Source organism: Culex pipiens, unplaced genomic scaffold, assembly GCF_016801865.2.
Source record: "Culex pipiens pallens isolate TS unplaced genomic scaffold, TS_CPP_V2 Cpp_Un0239, whole genome shotgun sequence".
NCBI classification, from domain to species: domain Eukaryota; kingdom Metazoa; phylum Arthropoda; class Insecta; order Diptera; family Culicidae; genus Culex; species Culex pipiens.
In genome coordinates, this window is record NW_026293056.1 from 2,649 (window position 1) to 13,267 (window position 10,619).

Here is a 10,619-nt window from a genome sequence, read left to right on the forward strand (position 1 = left end):
CTTTTTGCATCCACTAGCCCCTCGTTCATTTCGGTTTGTTTTTATTTTTTGACGTTTGTCTGCTTTTTAAGTGGGCTACACTGCCGTTCTACGCATAATTGTCCCATGTTCAAAAGTGCAACTGAGTTAAAAAGCAGCCCAGTTAAACAACGCCCAGTTACCTAACAAGTATTGTACTCTAATATTGATATTTATGCTTGAAGTTGATTCCAAAAAAAGAGAGAATCGTACGGTGCTGCTTCTAGCTGTGTAGAGCTGCAACAATTAGACAAGATTGACCACTCGATGGGATCCAGGGGTTCTAAAACTGTGACATTTTTCTTCTCTCCAGTATAAAACTTTTCCTACACTTTCTACGTTTTGTTTTTTTTTTTGACAAAGTCCGATTTTTGTCGGATTTTGTCTCACTTTTCTAGAAATGCTCAATTTCGTTAGGTTTCGTCGAGTTTCAGTGGAGATGCAACGATTTACCTTACAGAGCTTACATGCAAGTTGCATACGAGAAATTATAACTTTGAATGTATTTCATCAGAACGTTTCCCTAACACCGACGTCTAACTCGAGGTACCAAATTGAAAAAAAAAAGATTTGAAAGTGTTTTGTTATAATTTTGCTGGTAACTGAGACAACAAAGGTACACACAAAAAAATATTACGGTAATGACAAAAGTAACTTACTTTTGAATTAAAAAGTTGTTAAAATTTGCTACATTAAAAGTTTTTTTCTTGTTTTGAAAATGAAAACTTTTACTGCTACAGTTTTTGAAAATCTCATTGCTCACTGATTTAAAAGTTTTTACTTTTAATTCGACTGTAAAATTTCTTTCATTTTGACGTTCTCGTGTAACCGTGTACGCCTAAGTCGCAAATGTAAACAAACACTTTGGTGGGTCCGGTGGTGCTGGTGAGTCTAGGACGCAAAGCAAAGCCGACCGCGGCAGCAGCCAGGACTCGGACGCGGAACCTTCGTGAGCCAAACAGCAGCAGCGGAACGCCTTCGAAGGAGGGTGGTGCAGGAGCGGGACGAGGTCGAGTGCTCGAAAAGGACAAGGCCAGCTTCCTGCAGGAACTGCAGCTGTTCCACGGCCGGAATGCGTAAGAAGGAAGCTTGGGTGTTTTGTGGGGTTTGTGATTGATTTTGTTTGTTTTTGTAGGATGAGAGGTAGGAATGTGGATTCGCACCGGTTGTATTGGGTGGTGGTGGCCCGGGATTGGTGGTTGAAGGTCAATTCGCGTGAGGACTGGGCGAGATCATCGAGGAGATGGCGCTGCCGAAGCGTTGCGTGAACAACGAGATTGCGTTGAAGAAGATAAACATCCGGGTTTTGGACAAGTACGAGACAGGTGATTTTCACGGTGAGGAGAAGGAGCCGACGAAGAGGAGGACGACGAGAAGCGGGATAATCGGAGGTGGCCAGAGCGGATGTTGCACTCGGTGCCGGCGGTTTACAACACCGGTGAGTAATGAGAATGTGTGCAGTGGCTTGCCAACTTCACTAACTTCCATCTCTTTTAGCAACTAACCGCCCACAAATGCTCATCTCGCGACGGCGCAGCTCCAGCCGAATGAACCTGGACAGCGTGCCGAAAAAATCTGTGTCATTCTCGAAGGAGGATGAAGTGCTCGAAATCGAATTCCGTTCCGAGGGCCTCATCAACCCAATGTTCCGGATGCGCTTCCAGAATCTGGAACTCCCCGTTCAGGCACTTCACTTTCCAGCCGGGAAACGTCGATCACCCTTGCCGAATCTACAGTCAACTTCTCCAAACCTGTCCTGATGAAGGCCGGCAACGTGACCATCCTGTTCTCTACTTTGCTGTCGCGCGTCGAAACGTCCATCCGGAACTGTCCAGCTTGGGGTCTTCGGAAGTGACCGGTGGCGTACCATAAGAATCGGTACAGCTTGGACTCGGATTTTGGCCAGAAGCGTTAAATACAATAACAAAATGTCTTTTTTTAACATACTGTTTAAAACTTTTAAAAATAAACATAAAATCAAGCCTAGAATCAAGCCCATTTTTCTGAAACTATCACTGTAGTATTAAATGTTGTTTATTCTTGCTACAAAAGGTTTCTTTTCAAATTAAAAGTGAAACATTTTTACCGATACAACGATTTTGTTCCATAAATGCATGGTAGTATCAAAAACTTTCCAACTTTTAAATTGAAAAGTTTGAACTTTCTACGAATATTCACCAACGCGAACTTTTAATCCAACGAACGATCTTTTTAAATTTAGAGTATTTTTTCTTTGTGTGTAAGTGAGTGAAAAAGGCGGATTCTTGGCTGTTGATCGAGCACATGAAGTGATTTTTAAAGATAATTGGTAAGTAATTTCTGTCAACTGTCAATGAATCTGAGTGATTTTTTGTGGACTGTTTTCCACAAAAAATCTCTCCTTGAAAAAAGCACTCAGTACTCACCTCTACTGATCAGCTTAAACTGCATGCCCATAATGCCCATCTGCTGCTGCTGCTGCTGTCCACCAGCTCCTCCCGCCGATCCCGGGCTGAACGCCCCTCCATTCGCCGATCCGGCCCGATTCTGGCTGTGATCACTGCTGGTGCTAGTGTTGTTGCTTCCCACATTATCCAACCCACTTAGCCGATCCCCATTCTGCTGCTGTTGCTGCTGCTGCTGCGCCTCTCGCAGACGATTCTGTTCCTGCTGTTGTTGCTGAAGAAGTTGCTGCTGCTGCTGCTGCAGTTCCTTGGCCTTTTGGATGTCCCGCTCGCGCTGCTGCAGCTCACGTTCCCGCTCGCGTTGGAGAGCCTGCTGCTGCTGCTGATGGTGCAGCAGTTGTTCGCGCTGGAGTTGTTCCAGGTGGAGTTGCGCCTGTTGACGTTTGAGTTTGTCGGCGCTGCCGCAGCGTTCCCGCTCCAGGAGACTTAGGTTGAGACTGGCCAGATGGTTTTGGGCGGCTTGCTCGCGCTGGGCTGCGACGAGGGCGGCGGCGGCGTGTTCCGTGATGCGGTTCAGGGCTAGGGGGTGGTGGGCTTCGTCGTCGGCGATGGTCATCTCCTCGTCGTCGTCTTCCTCTTCGTCCTCGGGAAGATCATCGTCGTGGTGATGGCGGAGGGTGCCGTTTTCGGGTCCTCCGCGCAGGTTGATGGGCGTTCCGTCGGAACGGGCGTCTTCTTCATCGTGCGAGGACATGTTCAGCTTTTGGGGGGTTAGCGAGCGGTTGCCTAGTTGGTGGTGATGTTGCTGCTGGAGCTGGGCAACGGCTACGGCCGCGATCGAGTTGTTGTTGCTGCGCTTGGCGGGGGGCAGGCCGGCGTGGAAGTCTCGGCCGGCGCGATCTCCGGTAAAGTCCATCGGGATGTCCCGCTCGCGCTTGATTGACAGGTGGTGGGGCGGACTCTCGGCCAGGTTCAGCGCTTCCCTGTAATTGAACAAACTTGTGGTCAGGTTAGGCAAGTCTTCAAAGAGCGCGGGATTCGAGCAGGCATCGACCAACCTTTGCATTTCCGGTGGGCTCGCCGTCTGCAGCGAGTTTGGTGGGCTCGTGTTGTTGTTGTACATGTTCCAAAGGGCCACGCGGGACATTTCCAGCGCGTTCAGCGTCATCTGTTCGGGACTTTGCTCGCGTTTGGTCTCCTTCGGCTGGAACAGCTTGATGTAGTCGAGCATGCGCTGTTCAAATTCCGCTGGGAGCAGGTTCGGGATCTGGCCAACGTTGGGAGCGCCCAACAGGCGATGGTGCTGCTGCTGCTGGTTCACGTGGGTCACCAGCGAGAGCGGGGACATTTGCTGGATGCCCTGGGGTGGGATCGGAGAGCGCTGCACCGACGGCTGGAAGAAACGTTGTAGTATTAGCAAAACATAGGATCAATTTGCAGTTTTATTGCCGTGTTTGTTTAGGCAAACAAGAGGGCGAGCGGCGATCGTGCGCGTTTATTAATGAACGAGTGAATGAAAATGTGGAGGAATATAATCAACGGGTTGATGCAGCGTTGAGGAGAAAGATCGTCTGAATGGATTGTAAATCACTTGCGCGGTAGCGGCTGCTAGTAATAAGATCTAGACTTGAACGATAAATCGAGCGCTGTGAGTTGGTTTTATGATTTATGGCGTTTGGAATCGAATTTGAAATTATTATGGAGAGTGATGCTCAACGGCTTGGTTTCTAGACGATTATATAGCAAAGGGTGTTGAATAGAACAATTAGAGAGCAATTATTTGATATTATCTCTGTCCATGAAAAGGAAGCTCAGATTGATATCAGATAATTGCCAACATGGAGTATGAAATAAATCTAAAAGTTTATTCATTTAAAGTTTCGGCTCAAATCTAATCATTATTATTTGCACTATTTCTAATCGTTCACGAAATTTAAGAAAGACAGAAAAAAAAGATTACTTACCGACTCAAACTGGCCGTAGCTGGAGCGTCGACCCTCGCGCCGGTTCCCGTCGATCGCGGCCTGCAGTTCCGCCGGCGTGCTCAGGTTCTTCTTCTCGCACTCGTACGGGTAGAGATACTTCATGTACCTGGCGTATTTGAAAAAGAAAGAAAAAGACAAAAATGGTAAGAAAAAAAAACGGGCTGAATAAAAGTTAAACAAGAAATTGAAGCCATTAAGTGGTGAAGAATTTCTCTACGGCGGTCTCGCACACGATCCCCGGATCGCGACGCAGTTCTAATTGACAAAACAAACAGACGCGAAGGCTTTGTAGAACGCGAAGAACAGCAGTTGGCGTCCACCAAGCTTGCTTGCGAGAGAAAAGTGTGATGAATTTTCATAAATAATTAATCTTGCCCCGCCAGCTTCCAGCGCTCTTCTGGAGAGTTTCTTCCCGGTCTGACCAACACTTCACACCACAAAGAAGTGCAGCAACCAGCGTTCGAGCAACACGAGATGAACATGATACCGAAGCGTTCAGTGGAACACGTTTTTATAATGATTAAATTAAACAACAAACAAATAGAACCATCAAACAAACTTGTTAAAACCATCAAACCGAGATGCAGAAAGTTGAAGACGATTCTCGCTTTTCCACCTCCTCCTCGGATATGCATTCAACAACAACAACTGTTGGATTGCTAACGAATGCGCTTCGGGCGGGAGATGGAAATGATCTGCAGACGACGACGGCTATGAATGTTGACTTAGGGACCGGCGAGATCGATGAGGTAAATGATCGGTCTTTCTAGGAGTTGTTGATTTTGTTGCCGTTAAATGTGGTGGATGCGTTGGAGTTGAGCTTTCTTGCTTTCAAAAACTCTTTCAATTGGATTCTTACTAATTTTTGAACAGGTTTTTATTTGTAATTGAGTTGGCTGTAAGATTTTTATATTTCAAAAACTTTCTCAATCTGTAATCGCAACGGTGTTGTTGTAATGGCAATCAACCATTAATTTATAATTAAAATCTTAAGGGCCGGTATGCTCTTCAAAAGAAAGGGGGTCAAAAAACAGCTTAACGAACGGCAGAACAAAAGAGAGGGAACGTTTTCTTGGGGCTTTTCTTCACCCTTTCTGGCTTGCTTTCGCTACCGCTGCTTCCCATTTGAAATTTTTCTTGACCGGTTTCTTCCGAAGTGCATACCTTACATAACATTTGAAAAAAATCAATCGAAACATAGTTTGACAAGATGTTGTTTTGCTCTGAGGTGTGATAATATTTGTCCTACTGAAACCGAATCAATGTTCATATTTGCCACATCACATCACTTAACAACAAATGCTTGACCACTTTCGGAAATATCATAATTTTTTCTCGGAAATTCTTGTCTTTCTCAAATGCCAAATTTGGACGGAATAAGACTTTTTCGAGTTTAATTTTTGGTATATTTAAGTCTGGATGAAACTTTTTTGGTGCTTGCCGTAGAAGCCATTTTGTATCAACAGTTTGTCCATATATTTTTCCATACAAATTTGATCCATGTAGAAATAGTATGAAAAAATTAAACCATCTGTATTTTTTGAAAGATTTTTTTGTCGGTTTGGTGTAATTGGCAAAGTTGAAGTATGGATGAGAATTACACCGAAAAAAAAAAATGATACATCGATTTTTGGCTGATAATCACTTTTTGCTAGTAAAAATTGAATTCCAAAACAACACAATTTCACTTTTGAATTTGTTAATATGTTTTAGGGGACATAAAATGACATTTTTTTAGAAAAGTCCAGGTTATAATTTTTTGAAAAAAAAAATGGTTTAGCAAAAAACTATTTAAAAAATGTACAAAATTTGTTTGGCTTAATTTTAAAATGCAGAATCAAATTTACCATCAAACAGTACTTTATTGAAAATAAACGCGTAAATTAGGAAGGTTTAAAAATTGAAAAGTGTTATATTGTTACTTTTACGACGCAATTTCATAAAAATATAAGAGAAAAGGGTGAGTAAATACTGAAATAGTTATAAATTAAAACATTTTTAAGGCACATTTTTCTCACATAAAAGATGTATCCTTTCCTAAATGTAATATTACATTTTTAAGTAATTATTAATTATATTGTTCTTAGATTTTTTAAGGGATATTTTGAAGGGTTGGTGGTCAAGATCTTGTAACAATACATTATCCTTAAAAACAAAAAAAATGTGTGAAAAAAGTTTTTTTCGAAAGGTGTTTATTTAAAAAAAACTACAGTTGAAGATTATTGAAAATTAAGTTTTACATAGAAGTAGACTAGATAATTGTGTAAAACATATTTTAAAATAAAAGAAGTAAAATAGGAACCAAGATACGGTGCCAACCCGTTTTTGGCAACACGAATTTTTTAAACATTTCTGCTTGCCAAATATCAACGTAAATTTTTAAATTGTTCATTATAGTGTGGAGTTTAAGATTTTTTTTTTTTTGATGAACAATTTCGAAGAAAATGAAGTTAGTCTCATTCGTCAGTCATTTTTGATGAGAAGAAATGTGACGAAAAGTTGTGTTGCCAAAAAATGTTGCCCAAGAGGTGATTTGTTGTGGCCCGTGTACCGATTTTTAATGATCATGTAAATGGGCCCTTTGGACCACCTGTAAAGTGATTTTATAATTCTCAAAATAAAGGTTTAGTGAACATTTTTAGTGTAAGTTAATAAAAATCCAATGATGTATCCATATTTTGATCCTGAAACAGATATTTAGTTGAAAAATCTAACCTATTAAAACAATTTCACATGTGTGAATGTGATTGAAAACAGTAAATTTCGTCGAAAACTTCATCAAACATTTTTGGAAATGAGTTACTAAACATTAAAATTTTACTTAAGTGGAAAACAGACAGGAAAAATATAGATATTCTATATATTAGTTGATGAGTTATGACGCAACATTTTTATAGGCTGATCCCCAACTTTTTTCCATTTAAAAACCTCGGGATTCAAACTCATGACATTGGGTTACGAATTTAGTACGTAACATCTGATTCAGGCTGACCAAAATTTATTAGATTATTTTTGAAATTGGAGAAATAATTGTTAAAACCTCTTTGCAACAATTTTAAATTTTGGTAGCAATTTATTTAAAAATTAAAATGTCAATTTTCCAGGTATAAAAACCGTTTTTTAAATATTTTTACAGAAAAACAAATTTAAAATGCAAGTAAAAGACCATTTTTCATTTTCATTTGATTTGTTCAATAACGAATGTCTTCAGTCACAAAAGTATCAATCATCCATCAACCTAAACCAGACCGTGGAATCATTTGTTTACAAAGTTATTGTATAACCTGATCTGTTGGTTGAGGCATGAAAATTGCAATATTGTTGCAATTTTTTGTATTATTTTAATTTTTTTAACCAATTGAATAAAATTGTTGTAAAAGTTTAATTTTTTGTTCTCTAATATTGAAATGAAGAAAATGTCCAAAAAATACCTACAATTTCAAAAAACTTTAACTGATAGATTGATTTTACAATTTCATAGTTTAAATTAACGTTATTTTTTTTAAATACACAATATTTTACATTTGGCCTGCAAGCTTATGTGAGCTTCAAATTTGGCCTGCCGTTCGAAAACTTTGAGCACCCCTGTACAATTTATCATAACCATTTTTTCAAATAATCAAAACAATCTATTTTTTTACAAAATTCATTAGCAATTTTAATCTAGTATTAGGATTTATGTTTTATGTAGTACATTTCTCGGATGAGTTTTCAAAAAGCCGAAAGAGCCACCGTGACCTCCAATGCTAATTTTCGTTTTTCTCCAAAATGAAACAAAATTTCATTTATTTTTAGTTTGAGACACTTGAATGACGTATAGATGAACAATCTCAAGCATTTTTGCTATTGGTTTTTCGTAAGTAGCACGAATACCGATGCAAAAAGGACTAAGTTTACCAATGGCTCTTACGGCTTTTTGAAAATTAATCCGAGATTTGTATAAAATAAAACAACGACAACATGACTGTGGAAAACTGGCATTTATAGAAAACAAATTAAAAACATAGGTGGTAAAATAAATAATACATTAGCCATTTTTATTTAAAACCCAACATATCAACGTTTTTTGTCTACTAGTAATCATGGAAATCTTCAATCATTTTTATTTTGTTAAAATTCAAAATGGTAGCATAACAGATTTTTTCAAAAGTTATGTGGAATTAAAAAATTGTTAGAAAATTGCCAATTCAAAGCAAAATTTACTAATAATATCACCATCGTTGAACATATTTATTAGGGTGGGTACGGATTTTGAAAAGTTCTCAGATCAAGTTCTGGTGTGGTTCCCCTTGTAGGGCATACCCATAGGGACTCTCACGCCAAATTTCAGCTCATTTGGTTGAAAACTGGCTTGTCTCAAGCGAGTTCAAGTTTACATGGGATTTACTATGGGAAATTTTGAATTTTCGTTCATTCGCTCCTACAGGCTTAAGGAAAACATGTAGAAACTTCTAGGATGGCCAGAAATGAGCGGAATCGTCTGGAGAACAACTTTCCCTAAGAGACCAGGTCGATTCGGTCAACCCCCATCGAGCTCAACGGCAATACATCCGGGGTTTTCGGAACCAACGGTTTTCCCCAGAAAAGCATCAAACTTTCCTTAGCATGCTATGAATGTTTGATGAACACCGCGACGCCACATGTCAAACAGCTACCACGTGATTGTAAAATTTGCACCATAACAGTTTTTTTTTCTTATTTGGAGGTTCAGAATACAGCTAAATAGTATCAGGATCACCATAAATGATAATTATATAGTTCAAAAAGTAATAAAAAGTTATTCTTTATAGGCGGTGCTAATCCACGTGGTAGCTGTTTGACATGTGGCGTCGCGGTGTTCATCAAACATTCATAGCATGCTAAGGAAAGTTTGATGCTTTTCTGGGGAAAACCGTTGGTTCCGAAAACCCCGGATGTATTGCCGTTGAGCTCGATGGGGGTTGACCGAATCGACCTGGTCTCTTAGGGAAAGTTGTTCTCCAGACGATTCCGCTCATTTCTGGCCATCCTAGAAGTTTCTACATGTTTTCCTTAAGCCTGTAGGAGCGAATGAACGAAAATTCAAAATTTCCCATAGTAAATCCCATGTAAACTTGAACTCGCTTGAGACAAGCCAGTTTTCAACCAAATGAGCTGAAATTTGGCGTGAGAGTCCCTATGGGTATGCCCTACAAGGGGAACCACACCAGAACTTGATCTGAGAACTTTTCAAAATCCGTACCCACCCTAATATTTATACAAAAGGGCAAACTCAACAAAATCTCAGTGAGAAATCAAACATAGAAAATAAACGAAACCGATCACAAAATGATAAAAACGATATTTTTCTGACAAAAACTATCAAAATAACTTAGAGTTTATTACACAGCAAAAAAAATAATTTGGAAGGTTGAAAATTTGGTTGGTTGTATATTTCTTTTCTAAAAACAATATTTAAAATATTTAATTCAAATTTTTCATCTGTTTCTGATTAAAATTACACCTTTTTTTCACATGAAATCCGTCACCATTCCCGGAAGTAATATTAACATTTTTTTTTTGAAAGTTACATCATTCTTTAAGTTTCAAAGGTTTGAAATAAAAATCAATTGAGTTCAACAATAATTTATAAATATAATAAATAAATAAATAATAAATCGCATTATCTCACTCCCCTTTAAAAGAACAAAAGTTCATTAGGGTAGTGTAAGCCGAATGTAAAAAATGGATTAAAATTCAATAAAGTAATAATAATAAAAACAAAACAAAATTAGATGAAGATAAAAATGAAACTTATACTTTTTAAACCACTACAGTTTAGTATTTTTTTATTTATTTTTGCGTGTTTTAAATGGCTCCTTCTTTTGTTTTATAGTTTTGTTTATACATTTTGTTGTTTATCTTATTTTTTTGTAACATATTTCATTTTCACCAAAAAGTGGAATCAATAGCTTTTACGTTGCATCGAATTGCGTTAAATCATAGTTTGAGAAATTCACAAAATTTCTTCATAAAGTTTGTAGAGATTGATTGTAAAAATAGTCAAACTCTGTTCTATTTTAAACAATTTAATTTAGAGGATGAGTTAAAAAAATTTATCAATATTTGAAGATACATACTCAAATGTGTGTAATAAAAATCTTGGTGCAATAAGCTCTGGTTGACTATAAGGCAGCTTTAAATAATTTTAATTTTTCGAAAAAATAAGCCATGGCATGATTTGATATTTAAATGGACACAGACTGTTGAAAAT

The 10,619-nt window shown here is 38.5% G+C and overlaps 2 protein-coding genes across 4 annotated transcripts; one reads left to right on the forward strand and one right to left on the reverse strand.

Moving 5' to 3' along the window:
- Nucleotides 1-637: 637 nt before the first annotated feature.
- Nucleotides 638-2,041, forward strand: LOC120432106 (uncharacterized). 3 transcript variants are annotated; one of them, XM_052711596.1, is made up of 3 exons: nt 638-1,094; nt 1,154-1,460; nt 1,516-2,041. In XM_052711596.1, exons 2-3 carry the CDS (start codon nt 1,262-1,264, stop codon nt 1,776-1,778), a joined length of 462 nt encoding a protein of 153 aa, XP_052567556.1. In that variant the 5' UTR covers nt 638-1,094; nt 1,154-1,261; the 3' UTR covers nt 1,779-2,041. The 3 variants fall into 3 exon arrangements, with proteins under 3 accessions (XP_052567556.1, XP_052567558.1, XP_052567557.1); XM_052711598.1 differs by having other exon boundaries at nt 1,154-1,456; nt 1,516-2,030; XM_052711597.1 differs by having other exon boundaries at nt 638-1,460.
- A 371-nt stretch (nt 2,042-2,412) lies between these two features.
- On the reverse strand, nt 2,413-4,646 carry LOC120432105 (protein dead ringer-like). Its single transcript, XM_039597238.2, has 3 exons — nt 4,367-4,646; nt 3,461-3,795; nt 2,413-3,385 (listed from the first exon to the last, which is right to left on the reverse strand). Exons 1-3 carry the CDS (start codon nt 4,487-4,489, stop codon nt 2,413-2,415), a joined length of 1,431 nt encoding a protein of 476 aa, XP_039453172.1. The 5' UTR covers nt 4,490-4,646.
- Nucleotides 4,647-10,619: the final 5,973 nt, after the last annotated feature.